This window comes from Ascaphus truei, chromosome 12, assembly GCF_040206685.1.
Source record: "Ascaphus truei isolate aAscTru1 chromosome 12, aAscTru1.hap1, whole genome shotgun sequence".
NCBI lineage: Eukaryota > Metazoa > Chordata > Amphibia > Anura > Ascaphidae > Ascaphus > Ascaphus truei.
The window spans coordinates 19681301-19702823 of NC_134494.1; the positions used below are offsets into that span (position 1 = coordinate 19681301).

The 21523-nt window shown below is 39.5% G+C and overlaps 1 protein-coding gene across 1 annotated transcript in view; it reads right to left on the minus strand.

Moving 5' to 3' along the window:
* Nucleotides 1-535: 535 nt before the first annotated feature.
* The window catches only part of LOC142463850 (uncharacterized), a 42175-nt gene continuing 21187 nt past the window's right edge, over nt 536-21523 (minus strand). The window contains exons 33-42 of the mRNA XM_075566662.1: nt 9473-20983; nt 7232-7468; nt 5714-5812; nt 5212-5252; nt 4825-4953; nt 3883-3981; nt 2991-3119; nt 2700-2754; nt 2118-2244; nt 536-1057 (exon numbers count right to left, since the gene is read on the minus strand). Of these exons, the coding sequence (XP_075422777.1) occupies nt 880-1057; nt 2118-2244; nt 2700-2754; nt 2991-3119; nt 3883-3981; nt 4825-4953; nt 5212-5252; nt 5714-5812; nt 7232-7468; nt 9473-20983 (12605 nt within the window). The 3' untranslated portion in view covers nt 536-879. The remainder of the gene's footprint in view (nt 1058-2117; nt 2245-2699; nt 2755-2990; nt 3120-3882; nt 3982-4824; nt 4954-5211; nt 5253-5713; nt 5813-7231; nt 7469-9472; nt 20984-21523) is intronic.

The window sequence follows — 21523 nt, forward strand, 5'->3', positions numbered from 1 at the left end:
GGGGGGGGGCAAACTTCCAGGATTTGCCGAGAGGAATGTCCATGTCGGTATGTTACAGGATCGTGGTGCTGGGGATTGTGGGGCTGGTGCTGCTGGGGCTGATGCTGCCGGTGCTTCCCTCCCCTCCCCCCTCTCACACAGACACACACCACCTCCGTTGGAACCCATGATCGGGCGCAGTGGCCATTTTTTCCCCACGATCCCCGTTATAACGCGGTGGCAATATGTGGACCCCAAGTACCGCGTTATAAGGGGGTTTAGCTGTATAAGTATTGGATGAGGTTTTGAAATATATTTGTCTGTTGTTAAATGTTGTGGCCATGTGACTGGAACAGTAGATGATATTTGTCTTCCTCTGTCTTTTTATTTTGTTATAATGAGTAGATTACCCTCCCGGTAAGGGACTGATATTATTTCCTATATAAGCACACCATCTCTTAAATTTCCCATGCAACGCCTCTCCATGCAGTCACAATGAACAAAGTAGTACATTTGCTGGTTATTGCTTTGAACTTTGAAGTTTATTAAGGTTTACATAAAAAATAGGATTAACAGAAGAAGAAAAAAAGTAACACTAATAAAGGGTCTCCATCCATCGCTTATCATAACATACATCTTAGAGTTATATCCCTAAAAGCCTTAAGCTATTTCATTGGACTTGCCATTGGGCAATTTGAGAGCTTTGGTCACCACTACACATTTCCAATTTAGAGCCAAGAAGGAATAGGAGAACTCATGTGAAATTCTACTCATTTAGTTTCTAAAATCATAATATAAGATTCGGGTAGGGAACAAGGGACATTTACAGAAGATGGCTAGCTCTCTGCTCTCATAGCTCTAGTTTCTCTTCTGACTTTCCCTGAAATATTTGGACAATTGTTAGTAGTTCTTCTCAGGGGTACAGATGGCCCCAGCGCAGCCACATCTTATCACATCAGTGTAAGTGTAGCTCTTGCGTTGTCCATTGGTGCACAGCAATTGGACGCTCTTCTGTCCCACCTCTAGATCTGAGCAGCAAGTACACTTATGGTCAATGCTGTTCGAAGTCATTGAATACCTGGGAAAATAAAGCATGTGTCAGATATTTGTTTAGATATTAGTGTAGGGTTGAAGTCACCATTATTGGCCTTGAAGAAAACTAGGTTTTTTCACAGGTAATTTGTCTCCCTAATGGACAGTTATGACATGTTGTTATAAGTGGATTTAGAACATGAGCTTTAAAAATCTCACACATTTTAAAGCTTTACAGTGCCAGGGATCCAGCAGCACCAGAGCGCCATGGGACCTCTAGCACTTCCGGAAGCCAGAAACAAAAGTGGAGGGGGATCCACTGCTGTTTTTATCAAGCTGGCTGCTTCATCAGAGTGGTCAACCCACAATCAACTTCTAGAAAATAAGGAAATGTCTATGTCATACCTGGTATGCTACAAGGGTCTCTGGCATGCCAAGACCCATGCTATACAAGACATATCATTAGAGCACTGTAAAGGTTACAGAAGTGGCGAATGAGTTCTGTAAAAACATACTGTGTGGTTACTACACTTTGATTTAAAAAAAAAGGGGTGAACAACGTTGAGCTTTTTGTGGGTTTTGGCTTGATATTCATTTTGATTCCAAAATTATTTCCAAAGTTTGACTCGAACGTCAAATTCTCAAACTGCTGGGAATTCAAATCAAATATTTCATCCATGGTATTCAGATTTCAAACACAAGAACGTGCCCAACCTTAATTGAAAGTTTAACATTATACATAGTGGGCTGTTACAGTATATGCCGTTGTTGTTCCTATATTATACCTTGCTATACTTTTGTTAATTGCATTAGTAGTCCCCCGTTTAGCATAAAAAATATAGATGCTTTTAAATCTACAGTATTAACTGTTTTGTGTATCAGAATTATTTTTAAATCTCTTACTCTCTAAAGTTGTAGAGATTGTTTAGATCCCGTGCTTATTAATCATTGAAGCTTGGATCTAATGAAATGAGTTTAAAGGCCCTGTATGATCACATTATTTGGAATCCAGTTGGTGAGTATGTTGGGCTTGTAGGAATGCTGTAAATGAAGTCCCAGTGTAGTAAAGCCCCCTCTGACGGTGAATGGGTGAATAATTGACTTACATGGAAGATCCCATACAGGGGCCTCCGCAGTATGAGAGTTCCACCGCCAGCTCGCAGTCATCTTGTCTCAGGACTGTCACATTCTTTCGAACACCGCAATTTTCTATGATCGTCGGTTTTTCTATTACTTTAATTTATATATAAAAAAAAGTATTAATCAAAGAGGAACTTTCATTACACAATCAGTTCCCTGGACTTTCTAGGATCTACCGGTACCCATTCACTAAGCTATGTCCTGGAGGTGTACTATGTTCTGAGTCACATCACTTTTGTCTAGCGCTGGTCTTCTCTAGATGTATCACAAGTGCCATCCCCCAGTGATGCTCTATCCCAGGGTCAACATGCTCTGGTTTTCCATGCCCATTCCCTTAATTGTGTATTAAGAAGCCCTATGCTATAGTATGTATGGCTGCCCAATTCTGTTCAGTTGTTCTGTCTTAGAGATGCCATTTTTAATATCCCTTTGCATACCTCCTGAACCATTAAGCCCACTAGTTCACTAATCCATATAGTACCCAAGTTTCCTGAGCCATACAGTCCCGGTGATGATAGACTCTTGTCTACTCCGTATACCCTTCTTACCTGATTTAGGTGTACATGTCTGACAGCAGCCGTCCTCATCATATTTAAGTGTACTCTAAAATAGACAAGGAGTTTGAGCTTAAAATACTACCACTGTTATGAAGCGGCAAATTCATCTTGATAAGTCTGTCTCTTACTTGTCTACTAGGTACAAAGTGTTAAGGTTATTCCAAAAGTGCAGTAATGGTAAATAAAATAATATGGTACTGTATATCAATAACATAATATACTGTAGTACATCATAAGCATTACTTGGTCAGAAAATGTTAAGTGATTGAGTGTATAACATACCAGGTCACACTTGGCGATGTCCAGCTCCTGGCAAACCTTCTTCACCTTGGTCAGGATGGGCTGGCCATTTTCTTCGTTACATTCATAGTAGCTGCAAGTGCTTCCCTTGGGACGATAAGTATCCCCAATCTACAGAATGAAGACAGGATTATGAATCTTCTAGTATCTAAATTAAACCTCCAAGGTGGAAATGATCGGACCTCAAAGTAGTCCAGAGAATGAGATAATATGAAGTCTGCGACAATTAGGGTTGCCAAGTGGCTTCCTCAAAAATACTGGACACAATGGTGAAAGGTGCGACACGCTCGAGACACATACACAAACCCTCACCTCTCCATGGTGTTTCCTTCTCTCCTTGATCCTACCCCCAGGCTCCTGACACCTCCTCCTGATTGGTTGCATTACCCAGCAGCAGCCGATGAGGAGCTGCTGGGCAGGAAGCTGCCCAGCTTTCTAGAAACAGCCCTGCTCTCTCCTTGCTTGGGGAAATCCCATGGCCCCCCCAAGCCGGTCAGGTTACTATGTCCGGAGAGGTAATACCGGACACATACGTGTCCAGTATTAAATCTATTTTTTTACTGGACAGTGTCCAAATTCAGGACAGTCCAGTTCAATACTGAACACCTGGCAACCCTAGCCCACAAAGTGTGACTGCCGCATTGTGAAATAACTACAGTATGTGATATAAGGTGCTGTGAAAGAGAATTTAAGGATATAAGGCATCTGACATATTGGAGGTGATAATATATAAAACAGTGAAGAAATAAAGTAAGTTTTGTGTTTGCGAGAGTTGAATAGAGCATTGTTAAAATACAGTGTCCCATACATTTTTTTTAGTTGAGGCTCATGCCCTGAGCCTGATACAGTTTGACACATCTTGCTTAAGAGTTACCTTAATGTCTACTTCTGTATTTTTCTCTCCCTTCATGGTGCATTGTTTGGCCACACACTCACCACAGCACTGCCCTGTCTTCTCCCTGTATACATAACCCTAGGGTAAAAGTTAGAGAGAAGAGGCGATCGTGGTGAGAACATACAGTATACAAAACGATCTGCTCATTTAAAAATGTCTGATGAGCAAGAGATGTACAGCTGCAGCGGCCGTTTTTTAAACAAATCACGCGTTGTGTACATTGGGATACCGATGTCATGACGCGGGATGTCTTCCAACCTTTCCGCCTTAAGACGCGAGTCTGGTTTTTAAACACCTTAAATTGGCACAGTAGCACAGTACTGTACACATTGCAATTCATTCATTTCATTGCACCCAAAGAAACAGAATCCATGAAATTCAACAAAGCAATTGCGATAAGCGCAGGTGCCTGGGGCGATTGGCCGCGTTCATGCTGCGTGGAGTACAGCAGAGCACACGAAATCGGCGCCGTGGTTTTTTTGAATACATGCCGCTGCAGCTGTAATTGGTGCCAAAATTATGTCGTTCAAATATTTGAATTTGAACTATGTAATTATCAATTACATCAGACATATCATAATGCTGTCTCCTGTGCAACATCTGCTGTATCTGAGGTACAGTATCTTCACTGACAACAGAAACCTTATTTAAGCAATACAGAACAGGTGTAGTTGTACTGTATATATGGAGTTCCCTAAAGCTTGTTATGACTTGGCATAAAGCATCTACATTTACAAAAAGGGAGTATTGGTTCTTTTTTCATTGATAGCCGATATTGACAAGTTTAGAATTGGTCTAGTACCAACTGGGCTCAGGGCGTATAGAACAGGGCTGAATCCACACGTGGTCTTCAGCTAAAAAAGCAGCATGGAATATAAAAGATTCTCATGGAAAAGGTTTTACCGCAGGGAGAGAACTTACTTCCTTGCAGGTCTTCTCACACACAATTGGCTGGCATTTTACAGCATAGAACTCGGATTCCATGTCCATATTGTGGGAGCATTCACACGTCTGACAGGCATCCTTGGGTTGAGGGATGATTGATCCACGCTGAGGAGAAAGAATGGGGTAACACATTAATTCACCACCACCTTTAACATTATAGTCCATAAAAGACGTGCAAATTAAAGTCCTCTAGCTGAGAAAAAATATACCAATAATAGTAATAGAATATCCCCCAAAAGAAGACATCTATCTTTATGTGGGATCTTCATTGTACCATTGCCAGAGCATTATGAACTAATTATACATAGTAGTCTCCAGCTCAGGTGAGTAGGTATAAAAAGGTATATAATAGCAGTATTTTACCTGGTATACATCATTTCCAACCACGCACACAGAGTCAGGCACTGTTGATAAAAAAGACAAGGTAGGATACAACCACTTATTTTTTTTTGCTTATTTCCATGTTGAACTGTTGGAAGTTGTGCTACCATTTAATGGGTCTTAAGAGGTCTTCATACAGTAGATGAAATAATAGTGTACCCTTTAAACTTTGTTTTCATATAACTTATTCAGTATATTCTGCTCTTTCTTTATAAAAGATTATTTAAATGCTAGAGATTCCACATCAAACTAATGTGCAACAGGTACTGAAGCATTAAGGGAGACTGGTATTGGCAGTGCTTTTTCATTCAGTCTACAATAGGGACTCATGTATTAGCTAGAAGGAATCCTATTGAAGGATAATAGGTAACACTGTAAGAATTGGCTTCTATCAGATATGGAATATATATTCATGACTCATCTTGCACCTTTGCATGACTGCTAACTGCTAAGAGGCAGAGTATGTCCGTGAAATGGCACTTACCACATGTAATGTTGGCACAGCAGGCTCCTGGTGGCAGGAAGGAAACCACACGATAGCCGGATCCACATTTTGGCATCTGGCACACACACGGCCCACAGGCTATAGAATATTCAAATAAATAAAAAAGAGTTTAATACCCTGAACCTTTCAACTACAAAGTGTTGGAGTATCAATGGCATACTTTTATTTAGCTACCTGTATCTGGCAAATATATATATATATATATATATATATATTACAGTATGTATGTATACATCATAGTTGGCAGCTAATAAATTGTACTAGAATGTAAATATATATCCCCTGATGAAATCCGCCGAGTCGGAAGAAACGCGTCGGGTCACGTGGTATAGGAACTATGGTGGTGGAGCAGTCCAGACCCTTAAACACAGACACCAGTACAGGAGTTCCCTGTCATCTCATCTGAGAAAGAGCCGTGCCGGGCCGTGCTGATCAGGAACTGCAAGTTGCTCATTCGGGTTGCCGGAGAGACGCTGAGACGGTGACACCAGCAGCAGTGAAGCCTTGCGGTTTGCACAGCTAGATGGAACGGAAGGAACTTGCTGCGGTCTGACATCTGTTTGGTGCATGGGCTTGTCCCATAAAACGCTTATAATACACTGGCAAAGTGTGAGTGTGCAATTGTCTGTGTTCGTGGTAAATTAAACCTTTATTATTGGATTTTACACATGGATCGGGCGCTTTTTCTTTCTCTTTTTTTCTAATAGGTATCGTTTGGGAGGTTGTTGACCCCAAGAATGAAGCTGCCCGGACCACAATTTTCCTTTAAGGTTTTTTACACAGTTCCAGGACATTTTATTATTATTTTTCATTTTTTAACAGACATTTTTTGAACTTTTTATTATTTTTTTATGTTAACAATTTAGAAATTTTGTTTATTTGTATGGTTATATTTTATATCATTTTTTCATTTGCCCATTTTGTCACTTTTATATATATATTTTGCATATAGGCATCTGTGCAGGGTGTGGCATTTTATCAATCAGGACCAGGGTTGCAGCAATTTGGGTGTATGGTATCACAGGCGCTGTCTATTTATTTCTTTACCAATATATATACAGTATATATATATATATTACAGTATGTATGTATACATCATAGTTGGCAGCTAATCAATTGTACTAAAATGTAAATATATATCATGTGTCCCAATGTGACAGCAGGTTGATCTTAACTTTTAATTGGGCAGTTCTGCTGGCGAACTCATACTTAGAAATATTGTAAACTATGTATCAAGTCAATTTGGCAAGAAATAGGAATGCAAAGAGCCTTATTTTCATTTTAAGTTCTAAAGCATCAAGGTATCCAGCTATTTTTCTCCAATTTTGTGTCAGCTTACAATAGGAGTTATACAGTACGTAGGAAGAAGTTAGAAGATGTCATTGCATTGTAATATAACCCTGCAGAATGAATCATTTTTTAAGGTCCCTGAATCTAAATAATACTACTTTACCACCTTGTGCTGGCACTGAATACACCCTGTAAATTCATACTCACTTGGACTGCCGGTTACTGGAACAGCTGTTGATGGTGTTGGACTTGACTCAATTGAAGTTGTATACAGCGAGGTGGATGGGGTAGTTGAAGGACTACTAATAGTGGACTCCGTTGAAGATGAGGTGGTGGGAGTTGTTGTAACACATTGACCCACAAACCTTTCAGGTGTGCACACATTGCTACATTTTGCATAATATTCACAGCCATCAATGTCTGAGGTTTTGTAGATAATGTCACCTGGGGCACAAGAAAATAATTAATGAGGCTTCGACATTCACATTTGCGAATAAGAGAAAAAACTGTCGTTAGATTCACCATGATTGGCTCACTCTAACAAATAATAATCTGAGACACATTTGCTATTGTCATATTATAATAATGATACAGAACACTTATGAGTACATTGTCATCTCACGCAGATTCCCTACACCTGTCTTACCCCCATTGTCACACAGCAGGCATTGAGCACTCATACTGTGTCACTTTCACTTGCTATCAATTAGGTGTAAATATTGTCATATTGGATGGTATTCTTGTTTAGGTTGGAAAAGACTAACAGGCCACCAGACCTGATTTGTAGCCGTGCTATATCATTGTCAGGGATTCAAATGTATTAACTACCAATAATATTGATCAGATTTTACTGCATAGTATATACCCTTAACTGTTTTCAACAAAGAACATTTGCATTGTACAGTATGAGATTACCAATTTTAGTATCCTCTCTGCATGTGGCATATATTGACTTCTATCCTTTCCTTACTTTAGTGACTACTCACCATGGGACCTACAGTATGTATGAAGTGACGTTAAAGGCATTTTGTCGTGATGTTTGGATGTTGTCTGTGGTGCACATACTGTATGCAACTGATATCTATAAGAAAATTGTGAGCACATGCCACTCTTGTGCACCATAAATCTATTGAAATCGTCTGTCAACTTTTCCTTGCAGATAAGTAGACACAAACAATTCTTAGCGCGTTCTTATGTATGAACCCGATGGACTCTTCGTAGTGTACTGGAGAAGGAGCACTCAAGCCATGCTGGGGTATACTACCATGAGTGCTAAAGAAAGCTGGAGAAATCCAGATGTGTCGTTAGAAGAAGGAGACTAGCATTCATGTGCTACTCTGCTTCTACTAACTGAAGTTAATGTAGACGGTACAAAGAATAAGAAAATATGCGCCCAATGTAAGAACATGAATAATTACATAACAAAATATGCTGCTAATAATTTGTGGGGAGAAACTGGCTTTATGTCGCAATGCACACTTTCAATTCACTTTTAAAAAACTATTCTTAACACATAACCTCCCATATAGTTTTCAATGTTTGTTTTTATACATAGTATTTGTATTCATACAGCAAGTGGTGCCAATTATTGTATTTCATCTCTAAGTGCCTAAATATCTAAAACAAAGTCTATATTGGATCAATAGAAGCCGTTGGGGTTTCATTAAAAGGTGTGATTACATACAGCAATAAGGATTGTAGGTGACTGAGAAGGAGAGATTTTATGGATCAATAGGAAGAGTTGTAACAGCTTAAAGTAGGGCAAGAAGAGAAATTAGAGGGATAATATAAGATGTCGTGGAATAAAGCTTAAGTCTCCCCTGATATCCAAGCAACATGTATTCTAAACTTGATTGTATTGTACAGTATATGTTACATAAAATATTTATCTATATATTTTAAATATACAGGTTTAATATTAATAAATATATAGTACTGTATTTGGGTATTTTCATGCCCAGGTCTATATGAGCATTATAAGGTGTTTTTAGGGAAGCTAAGACCACGAATGGCTGTGTATTTCCAAGAAGGACATGTGTTGGCCGAAATATGTTATATGTAATAAACAAACAAAAACCTGGATATTGTATCATTCCTAGATAAAACAACAGAGGTTAAATACATAAATGCCGGTGCTCTAAATCCATGGTCTTTTCTGTAATTGTCCTGGACATGCAGAATGCAAAAGATGAAGGATGGGCACTTTCCGTTTTAACATTCAAAGACGAATTTGTCGCCAAACATGACCGACGTTTCAGCTGTCACAGCACCATGCCATTGTTCTGAGTAAAGGCTGTTCTAATAGCTGAAATGTCAGTCATGCTTCGCTGAATAGATCGTCTTTGAATTTAAAATCCCAAAATGCCATTCCTCCATTTTTCTGTATCACACGTAATATATAAACATAATCTCGTATGAATGTCACAATGGAAAAATGTTTTAACTCACCTGGAGTAAATAAGGTTTCATTTACTCTGCAGAAGCATGATGTTGAGCTGCTGATCATTGATTCCGTAGTTGGTGATATGGTATGTGAGGATGTTGACATGATGGTCGATCCAGATGTAGTGGTCTTTGTGCTCTCAGATGTGGAAATCGTTGTAGATAATGGTATAGTACTATCAGTAGATGATGTGAATGATGTAATGATTGGAGTGGTAGATATTGGAGAAGTAGTTGTTCCAGAAGTTGACGTAACTGTGACAATTGTGGAGGATGTGATAGTAGTAGAAAAGGTTGTTCCAGAAGTGGTGGTCAATGGATGGGAGGGAGATGTAATTGGAAGGCTGGTGGAAGGTGTTGGTGAAATAGGTGTTGTAGTTGATGTGGAAATTGAAGGAGTTCCTGGAGTTGTTGATACTGTTGGTAAAGAGTATATTTTCTGAGTTGTAGTTACAGTCACTGGCGTTTTTGATGGTATGATAGAGGTAGAAATGGTCTGTGTTGTTGTTGGTTCGCAATATTTAGAACAACACTCGATTCTCATCCTATAGTTATGACACTGTTTGAACCACCCTTTCTGATCTTTATTGTTACAAGCCAGTCCACTATTCAGGTCACATTTGTAAATTTGTATTTCATCTTCACTGCTTGAACCTGAAACTTCTATAGCTTCGCATTCAATTTTGTTTTCGATTTCCTTTTGCGTACAGATCTGATATCCTCTTGCTTTTATTCCTACCAGGCTTTCTGTCTCTCCTCCCCAATAGCCAAATGTAGGTTTATTGGTATCAAACCAGCTTGTCCAATGACATTGCATTTTATATACACAACTTGTCGAAGAAGTAGTGGAGGGGGTAACTGGTGTAGAATGTGTGGTTGATAAGGAGGAATACGGTGCAGGAGTTATTGTTGTTTGTGATGGTTTGATAGAGGTAGAAATGGTCGGTGTTGTTGTTGGTTCACAATATTTAGAACAACACTCAATTCTCATCCTATAGTTAGAACACTTTTGGAACCATCCTTTCTGATCTTTATTGTTACAAACCAGTCCACTATTCAGGTCACATTTGTAAATTTCTCTTTGTTCTTCACTGCTTGAACCTGAATAATCTACAGCTTCGCACTCTATTTTGTTTTCGATTTCCTTTTGCGTACAGATCTGATACCCTCTTGCTTTTATTCCTACCAGGCTTTCTGTCTCTCCGCCCCAAAAGCCAAACGTAGGTTTATTGGTATCAAACCAGCTTGTCCAATGACATTGCATTTTATATGCACAGCTTGTCGAAGAAGTAGTGGAGGGGGTAACTGGTGTAGAATGTGTGGTTGATGAGGAGGAATATGGTGCAGGAGTTATTGTTGTTTGTGATGGTTTGGTAGAGGTAGAACTGGTCGGTGGTGGTGTTGTTGGTTCACAATATTTAGAACAACACTCGATTCTCATCCTATAGTTATGACACTGTTTGAACCAGCCTTTCTGATCTTTATTGTTACAAGCCAGTCCACTATTCAGGTCACATTTGTAAGTCTGTATTTCTTCATCACTGCTTGAATCTGCAACTTCTACAGCTTCGCACTGTATTTTGTTTTCGATTTCCTTTTGCGTACAGATCTGATATCCTCTTGCTTTTATTGCTACCAGGCTTTCTGTCTCTCCACCCCAAAAGCCAAATGTAGGTTTATTGGTATCAAACCAGCTTGACCAATGACATTGCATTTTATATGCACAACTTGTTGAAGGAGTAGAAGAGGGGGTAACTGGTGTAGTTGGTGTGGTTGATGAGGGGGGATGTGGTCCAAAAGTTGATGTCTTTGTTGTGGATGGAGTACTTGTTGAAGAGCTTGAAGTTGATACTGTTGGTAGAGAGTGTATTTCTGGAGTTTTAGTTACAGTCTCTGGCATTTGTGATTGTGTGATAGAGGTAGAAATCGTTGATGTTGTTGAACTTAGTGAAGAAGTTGTGGAGAGGGTAACTGGTGTAGTTGATGTTGGGGGTTGCGGTTCAGAAGCTGATGACACTGATGTGAATGGAATACTTGTTGAAGGGGTTGTAGTTGATTCTGTTGGTACAGACTGTATTTCTGGAGTTGTAGTTACAGTCTCTGGCGTTTGTGATTGTGTGATAGAGGTAGAAATCGTTGATGTTGTTGAACTTCGTGAAGAAGTAGTGAAGAGGGTAACCTGTGTAGTTGGTGTGGTTGATGTTGGGGGTTGCGGTTCAGAAGTTGATGTCACTGATGTGGATGGAGTACTTGTTGAAGGGCTTGTGGTTGATTCTGTTGGTACAGACTGTATTTCTGGAGTTGTAGTTACAGTCTCTGGTGTTTGTGATTGTGTGATAAAGGTAGAAATTGGTGATGTTGTTGAACTTGGTGAAGAAGTAGTGATGAGGGTAACTTCTGTAGTTGGTGTGGTTGATGTTGGGGGTTGCAGTTCAGAAGTTGATGTCACTGATGTGGATGGAGTACTTGTTGAAGGGCTTGTGGTTGATTCTGTTGGTACAGACTGTATTTCTGGAGTTGTAGTTGCAGTCTCTGGTGTTTGTGATTGTGTGATAGAGGTAGAAATTGTTGATGTTGTTGTTGAACTTGTTAAAGAAGTAGTGGAGGGGGTAACTGGTGTAGTTGGTGTGGTTGATGTTGCGGGATGTGGTTCAGAAGTTGATACTGTTGGTAAAGAGTATATTTTCTGAGTTGTAGTTACAGTCACTGGCGTTTTTGATGGTATGATAGAGGTAGAAATGGTCGGTGTTGTTGTTGGTTCACAATATTTAGAACAACACTCGATTCTAATCCTATAGTTAGAACACTTTTGTAACCAACCTTTCTGGTCTTTATTGTTACAGACCAGTCCACTATCCAGGTCACATTTGTAAATTTGTTTTTGTTCTTCACTGCTTGAACCTTGATATTCTACAGCTTCGCACTGTATTTTATTTTCAATTTCCTTTTGCGTACAGATCTGATATCCTCTTGCTTTGATTGCTCGCAGGCTTTCTTCCTCGACACCCCAATAGCCAAATGTTGGTTTATGGGTATCAAACCAGCTTGTCCAATGACATTGCATCTTATATGCACAACTTGTTGAAGAAGTAGTGGAGGGGGTAATTGGTGTAGAATGTGTGGTTGATGAGGAGGAATATGGTGCAGGAGTTATTGTTGTTTGTGCTGGTTTGATAGAGGTAGAAATAGTCGGTGTTGTTGTTGTTGGTTCACAATATTTAGAACAACACTCGATTCTCATCCTATAGTTAGAACACTGTTTGAACCACCCTTTCTGATCTTTATTGTTACAAACCAATCCACTATTCAGGTCACATTTGTAAATTTGTATTTCTTCATCACTGCTGGAACCTGAAACTTCTTCTACAGCTTCGCACTGTATTTTGTTTTCAATTTCCTTTTGTGTACAGATCTGATATCCTCTTAATTTGACTGCTTTCAGGCTTTCTTCCTCTACACCCCAAAAGCCAAACGTAGGTTTATGGGTATCAAACCAGCTTGTCCAATGACATTGCATTTTATATGCACAACTTGTTGAAGTAGTAGAGGGGGTAACTGGTGTAGTTGGGGTGGTTGATGAAGGGGGATGCGGTCCAAAAGTTGATGTCTTTGTTGTGGATTGAGTACTTGTTGAAGAGCTTGAAGTTGATACTGTTGGTAGAGAGTGTATTTCTGGAGTTTTAGTAACAGTCTCTGGCGTGTGTGATGGTGTGATAGAGGTAGAAATCGTTGATGTTGTTGAACTTTTTGAAGAAGTAGTGGAGAGGGTAACTGGGGTAGTTGGGGTGGTTGATGAAGGGGGTTGCGGTTCAGAAGTTGATGTCACTGATGTGGATGGAGTACTTGTTGAAGAGCTTGAAGTTGATACTGTTGGTAGAGAGTATATTTCTGGAGTTTTAGTTACAGTCTCTAGCGTTTGTGATTGTGTGATAGAGGTAGAAATCGTTGATGTTGTGGCTGAACTTGTTAAAGAAGTAGTGGAGGGGGTAACTGGAGTAGTTTGTGTGGTTGATGTGGGGGGGTGTGGTGCAGAAGTTGATACTGTTGGTAAAGAGTATATTTTCTGAGTTGTAGTTACAGTCACTGGCGTTTTTGATGGTATGATAGAGGTAGAAATGGTCTGTGTTGTTGTTGGTTCACAATATTTAGAACAACACTCGATTCTCATCCTATAGTTATGACACTGTTTGAACCACCCTTTCTGATCTTTATTGTTACAAGCCAGTCCACTATTCAGGTCACATTTGTAAATTTGTATTTCCTCTTCACTGCTTGAACCTGAAACTTCTACAGCTTCGCACTGTATTTTGTTTTCAATTTCCTTTTGCGTACAGATCTGATATCCTCTCGCTTTTATTCCTACAAGGCTTTCTGTCTCTCCTCCCCAATAGCCAAATGTAGGTTTATTGGTATCAAACCAGTTTGTCCAATGACATTGCATTTTATATGCACAACTTGTCGAAGAAGTAGTGGAGGGGGTAACTGGTGTAGAATGTGTGGTTGATGAGGAGGAATACGGTGCAGGAGTTATTGTTGTTTGTGATGGTTTGATAGAGGTAGAAATGGTCGGTGGTAGTGTTGTTGGTTCACAATATTTAGAACAACACTCGATTCTCATCCTATAGTTAGAACACTGTTTGAACCATCCTTTCTGATCTTTATTGTTACATACCAGTCCACTATTCAGGTCACATTTGTAAATTTGTATTTCTTCATCACTGCTCGAACCTGAAGCTTCTACAGCTTCGCACTGTATTTTGTTTTCAATTTCCTTTTGTGTACAGATTTGATATCCTCTTAATTTGATTGCTTTCAGGCTTTCTTCCTCTACACCCCAAAAGCCAAACGTAGGTTTATGGGTATCAAACCAGCTTGTCCAATGGCATTGCATTTTATATGCACAACTTGTTGAAGAAGTAATAGAGGGGGTAACTGGTGTAGTTGGTGTGGTTGATGAGGGGGGATGCGGTCCAAAAGTTGATGTCTTTGTTGTGGATGAAGTACTTGTTGAAGAGCTTGAAGTTGATACTGTTGGTAGAGAGTGTATTTCTGGAGTTTTAGTTACAGTCTCTGGCGTTTGTGATTGTGTGATAGAGGTAGAAATCGTTGATGTTGAACTTGGTGAAGAAGTAGTGATGAGGGTAACTTCTGTAGTTGGTGTGGTTGATATTGGTGGTTGCGGTTCAGAAGTTGATGTCACTGATGTGGATGGAGTACTTGTTGAAGGGCTTGTGGTTGATTCTGTTGGTACAGACTGTATTTCTGGAGTTGTAGTTACAGTCTCTGGTGTTTGTGATTGTGTGATAGAGGTAGAAATCGTTGATGTTGTTGAACTTGGTGAAGAAGTAGTGATGAGGGTAACTTCTGTAGTTGGTGTGGTTGATACTGGTGGTTGCGGTTCAGAAGTTGATGTCACTGATGTGGGTGGAGTACTTGTTGGAGGGCTTGTGGTTGATTCTGTTGGTACAGACTGTATTTCTGGAGTTGTAGTTACAGTCTCTGGTGTTTGTGATTGTGTGATAGAGGTAGAAATCATTGATGTTGTTGAACTTGGTGAAGAAGTAGTGATGAGGGTAACTTCTGTAGTTGGTGTGGTTGATATTGATGGTTGCGGTTCAGAAGTTGATGTCACTGATGTGGATGGAGTACTTGTTGAAGGGCTTGTAGTTGATTCTGTTGGTACAGACTGTATTTCTGGAGTTGTAGTTACAGACTCTGGTGTTTGTGATTGTGTGATAGAGGTAGAAATTGTTGATGTTGTTGTTGAACTTGTTAAAGAAGTAGTGGAAAGGGTAACTGGTGTAGTTGGTGTGGTTGATGTTGCGGGATGTGGTTCAGAAGTTGATACTGTTGGTAAAGAGTATATTTTCTGAGTTGTAGTTACAGTCACTGGCGTTTTTGATGGTATGATTGAGGTAGAAATGGTCGGTGTTGTTGTTGGTTCACAATATTTAGAACAACACTCGATTCTAATCCTATAGTTAGAACACTTTTGTAACCAACCTTTCTGGTCTTTATTGTTACAGACCAGTCCACTATCCAGGTCACATTTGTAAATTTGTTTTTGTTCTTCACTGCTTGAACCTTGATATTCTACAGCTTCGCACTGTATTTTATTTTCAATTTCCTTTTGCGTACAGATCTGATACCCTCTTGCTTTGATTGCTCTCAGGCTTTCTTCCTCGACACCCCAATAGCCAAATGTTGGTTTATGGGTATCAAACCAGCTCGTCCAATGACATTGCATCTTATATACACAACTTGTTGAAGAAGTAGTGGAGGGGGTAATTGGTGTAGAATGTGTGGTTGATGAGGAGGAATATGGTGCAGGAGTTATTGTTGTTTGCGATGGTTTGATAGAGGTAGAAATGGTCGGTGTTGTTGTTGTTGGTTCACAATATTTAGAACAACACTCGATTCTCATCCTATAGTTATGACACTGTTTGAACCACCCTTTCTGATCTTTATTGTTACAAGCCAGTCCACTATTCAGGTCACATTTGTAAATTTGTATTTCCTCTTCACTGCTTGAACCTGAAACTTCTACAGCTTCGCACTGTATTTTGTTTTCAATTTCCTTTTGCGTACAGATCTGATATCCTCTTGCTTTTATTCCTACCAGGCTTTCTGTCTCTCCTCCCCAATAGCCAAATGTAGGTTTATTGGTATCAAACCAGTTTGTCCAATGACATTGCATTTTATATGCACAACTTGTCGAAGAAGTAGTGGAGGGGGTAATTGGTGTAGAATGTGTGGTTGATGAGGAGGAATACGGTGCAGGAGTTATTGTTGTTTGTGATGGTTTGATAGAGGTAGAAATGGTCGGTGGTAGTGTTGTTGGTTCACAATATTTAGAACAACACTCGATTCTCATCCTATAGTTAGAGCACTGTTTGATCCACCCTTTCTGATCTTTATTGTTACATACCAGTCCACTATTCAGGTCACATTTGTAAATTTGTATTTCTTCATCACTGCTCGAACCTGAAGCTTCTACAGCTTCGCACTGTATTTTGTTTTCAATTTCCTTTTGTGTACAGATTTGATATCCTCTTAATTTGATTGCTTTCAGACTTTCTTCCTCTACACCCCAAAAGCCAAATGTAGGTTTATGGGTATCAAACCAGCTTGTCCAATGGCATTGCATTTTATATGCACAACTTGTTGAAGAAGTAGTAGAGGGGGTAACTGGTGTAGTTGGTGTGGTTGATGAGGGGGGATGAGGTCCAAAAGTTGATGTCTTTGTTGTGGATGGAGTACTTGTTGAAGAGCTTGAAGTTGATACTGTTGGTAGAGAGTGTATTTCTGGAGTTTTAGTTACAGTTTCTGGCGTTTGTGATTGTGTGATAGAGGTAGAAATCGTTGATGTTGTTGAACTTAGTGAAGAAGTTGTGGAGAGGGTAACTGGGGCAGTTGATGTTGGTGGTTGCGTTTCAGAAGTTGAAGTCACTAATGTGGATGGAGTACTTGTTGAAGGGCTTGTAGTTGATTCTGTTGGTACAGACTGTATTTCTGGAGTTGTAGTTACAGTCTCTGGCGTTTGTGATTGTGTGATAGAGGTAGAAATCGTTGATGTTGTTGAACTTGGTGAAGAAGTAGTGAAGAGGGTAACTTGTGTTGTTTGTGTGGTTGATGTTGGGGATTGCGGTTCAGAAGTTGATGTCACTGATGTGGATGGAGTACTTGTTGAAGGGCTTGTAGTTGATTCTGTTATTACAGAGTGTATTTCTGGAGTTGTAGTTACAGTCTCTGGCATTTGTGATTGTGTGATAGAGGTAGAAATCGTTGATGTTGTTGTTAAACTTGTTAAAGAAGTAGTGGAGGGGGTAACTGGTGTAGTTGGTGTAGTTGATGTTGGGGTGTGTGGTGCAGAAGTTGATTCTGTTGGTAAAGAGTATATTTTCTGAGTTGTAGTTACAGTCACTGGCGTTTTTGATGGTACGATAGAGGTAGAAATTGTCTTTGTTGTTGTTGATTCACAATATTTAGAACAACACTCGATTCTCATCCTATAGTTATGACACTGTTTGAACCACCCTTTCTGATCTTTATTGTTACAAGCCAGTCCACTATTCAGGTCACATTTGTAAATTTGTATTTCCTCTTCACTGCTTGAACCTGAAACTTCTACAGCTTCGCACTGTATTTTGTTTTCAATTTCCTTTTGCGTACAGATCTGATATCCTCTTGCTTTTATTCCTACCAGGCTTTCTGTCTCTCCACCCCAATAGCCAAATGTAGGTTTATTTGTATCAAACCAGCTTGTCCAATGACATTGCATTTTATATGCACAACTTGTTGAAGAAGTAGTGGAGGGGGTAATTGGTGTAGAATGTGTGGTTGATGAGAAGGAATACGGTGCACGAGTTATTGTTGTTTGTGCTGGTTTGATAGAGGTAGAAATGGTCGGTGGTAGTGTTGTTGGTTCACAATATTTAGAACAACACTCGATTCTCATCCTATAGTTATGACACTGTTTAAACCAGCCTTTCTGATCTTTATTGTTACAAACCAGTCCACTATTCAGGTCACACTTGTAAATTTGTATTTCTTCATCACTGCTCGAACCTGAAAATTCTACAGCTGCACACTGTATTTTGTTTTCGATTTCCTTTTGCGTACAGATCTGATATCCTTTTGCTTTTATTCCTACCAGGCTTTCTGTCTCTCCTCCCGAAAAGCCAAACGTAGGTGCATGGGTATCAAACCAGCTTGTCCAATGACATTGCATTTTATATGCACAACTTGTTGAAGAAGTAGTAGAGGGGGTGACTGGTGTAGTTGGTGTGGTTGATGAGGAAGGGAGCGTTGTCACTGTTGCAGATGGAGTAGTAGTTGATACTGTTGGTAGAGAGTATATTTTTGGAGTCGGCTTTGTAACCTCTGGCATTTGTGATGATGTGATAGAGGTAGAAATGTCTGATGTTGTTGTTGAACTTGGTGAAGAAGTAGTGATGAGGGTAACTTCTGTAGTTGGTGTGGTTGATATTGGTGGTTGCGGTTCAGAAGTTGATGTCACTGATGTGGATGGAGTACTTGTTGAAGGGCTTGTGGTTGATTCTGTTGGTACAGACTGTATTTCTGGAGTTGTAGTTACAGTCTCTGGTGTTTGTGATTGTGTGATAAAGGTAGAAATTGTTGATGTTGTTGAACTTGGTGAAGAAGTAGTGATGAGGGTAACTTCTGTAGTTGGTGTGGTTGATATTGGTGGTTGCGGTTCAGAAGTTGATGTCACTGATGTGGATGGAGTACTTGTTGAAGGGCTTGTAGTTGATTCTGTTGGTACAGACTGTATTTCTGGAGTTGTAGTTACAGTCTCTGTCATTACTGATGGTGTGATTGAAGTAGAAATCTCTGATGTTATTGTTGAACTTGTTAAAGAAGTAGTGGAAGGGGTAACTGGTGTAGTTGGTGTAGTTGATGTTGGGGTGTGTGGTGCAGAAGTTGATACTGTTGGTAAAGAGTATATTTTCTGAGTTGTAGTTACAGTCACTGGCGTTTTTGATGGTACGATAGAGGTAGAAATTGTCTTTGTTGTTGTTGATTCACAATATTTAGAACAACACTCGATTCTCATCCTATAGTTATGACACTGTTTGAACCACCCTTTCTGATCTTTATTGTTACAAGCCAGTCCACTATTCAGGTCACATTTGTAAATTTGTATTTCCTCTTCACTGCTTGAACCTGAAACTTCTACAGCTTCGCACTGTATTTTGTTTTCAATTTCCTTTTGCGTACAGATCTGATATCCTCTTGCTTTTATTCCTACCAGGCTTTCTGTCTCTCCACCCCAATAGCCAAATGTAGGTTTATTTGTATCAAACCAGCTTGTCCAATGACATTGCATTTTATATGCACAACTTGTTGAAGAAGTAGTGGAGGGGGTAACTGGTGTAGAATGTGTGGTTGATGAGAAGGAATACGGTGCACGAGTTATTGTTGTTTGTGCTGGTTTGATAGAGGTAGAAATGGTCGGTGGTAGTGTTGTTGGTTCACAATATTTAGAACAACACTCGATTCTCATCCTATAGTTATGACACTGTTTAAACCAGCCTTTCTGATCTTTATTGTTACAAACCAGTCCACTATTCAGGTCACACTTGTAAATTTGTATTTCTTCATCACTGCTCGAACCTGAAAATTCTACAGCTGCACACTGTATTTTGTTTTCGATTTCCTTTTGCGTACAGATCTGATATCCTTTTGCTTTTATTCCTACCAGGCTTTCTGTCTCTCCTCCCGAAAAGCCAAACGTAGGTGCATGGGTATCAAACCAGCTTGTCCAATGACATTGCATTTTATATGCACAACTTGTTGAAGAAGTAGTAGAGGGGGTGACTGGTGTAGTTGGTGTGGTTGATGAGGAAGGGAGCGTTGTCACTGTTGCAGATGGAGTAGTAGTTGATACTGTTTGTAGAGAGTATATTTTTGGAGTCGGCTTTGTAACCTCTGGCATTTGTGATGATGTGATAGAGGTAGAAATGTCTGATGTTGTTGTTGAACTTGGTGAAGAAGTAGTGATGAGGGTAACTTCTGTAGTTGGTGTGGTTGATATTGGTGGTTGCGGTTCAGAAGTTGATGTCACTGATGTGGATGGAGTACTTGTTGAAGGGCTTGTGGTTGATTCTGTTGGTACAGACTGTATTTCTGGAGTTGTAGTTACAGTCTCTGGTGTTTGTGATTGTGTGATGAAGGTAGAAATTGTTGATGTTGTTGAACTTGGTGAAGAAGTAGTGATGAGGGTAACTTCTGTAGTTGGTGTGGTTGATGTTGGGGGTTGCAGTTCAGAAGTTGATGTCACTGATGTGGATGGAGTACTTGTTGAAGGGCTTGTAGTTGATTCTGTTGGTACAGACTGTATTTCTGGAGTTGTAGTTACAGTCTCTGTCATTACTGATGGTGTGATTGAAGTAGAAATCTCTGATGTTATTGTTGAACTTGTTGAAGAAGTAGTGGATGGCGAACCTGGTGTAGTTGGTGGGGTTGATGTGGGGAGGTACGGTTCAGAAGTTGATGTCACTGATGTGGATGCAGTACTTGTTGACGGGCTTGTAGTTGATTCTGTTGGTACAGAGTGTATTTCTGGAGTTGTAGTTACAGTCTCTGGCGTTACTGATGGTGTGATTGTAGATATAGTGATTGACAATGTGGTGGGAGTGTTTGATAATGACGTTGAAGGAGTTGCTGAAGTCGGAGTAGCTTGTATCTCTGTTGTTGTGCATTCCTTATGTGAGTGACAGCATTCAATCTTTATCTGATAATTGTAACAGATTGGAAAGTTATTGCTGTTGTGACAAATTAGACCGATATCTTTGCTGCATGTTACATCTTGGTCTAAATCTTCAAATTTTTCATCAGGAAATTCCTTTGCTCTGCACTGTACAGTTCGAGGAGTATCACAAACGGTATATCCATTTTTCCTGATATTTTCAAAGGTTTCAAAATCCCCTTTGTCATTTCCAAATTTTGGATAGCTCACATCATACCAATCGGACCAAACACACTCTGCACACACTGAAAAATAAAGAGAATTGTTTGAGTTGTTCAATAAATATTCAGTTTTCTTAAGTGAGTTAGTTCATTCTAGTTTACCTGTCTCCGATTTTTTTATCTGTGTATAAATGAGTCATTTAAAAAAAATGGTAAATTCACAACAGACATACAGTATAATGAATACATGAAAAGATCTGAGAATTTGAGATGTATAACCTGTTTATTTTATGTTCACCAAGCCTCTATGGGTATATATTAGTACATCAACTATGATTTCAATATCATTATGTTTGTCACTAATAAAAATACTTCCCACTGTATTTTCTTTCATTTTCTGATAATCAAAAGCAAACAATGTCAGTGGTGCTTAAAGTAAGTTATGAAGGTAAGCTAGCAGAAGTATTGTATGTATGTATCCGTTTCATTCTGTTCTTTTTATGGTTCTGTTCTTTAAACTGAGACTTTAGATTTCATGCAAAAAACTGCGATATTGCTTGGAAACCCATCTCGGTGTGTTCATTAAACAGTTATATACAGTATCCCTCTCTCTTTCTCGGTCTC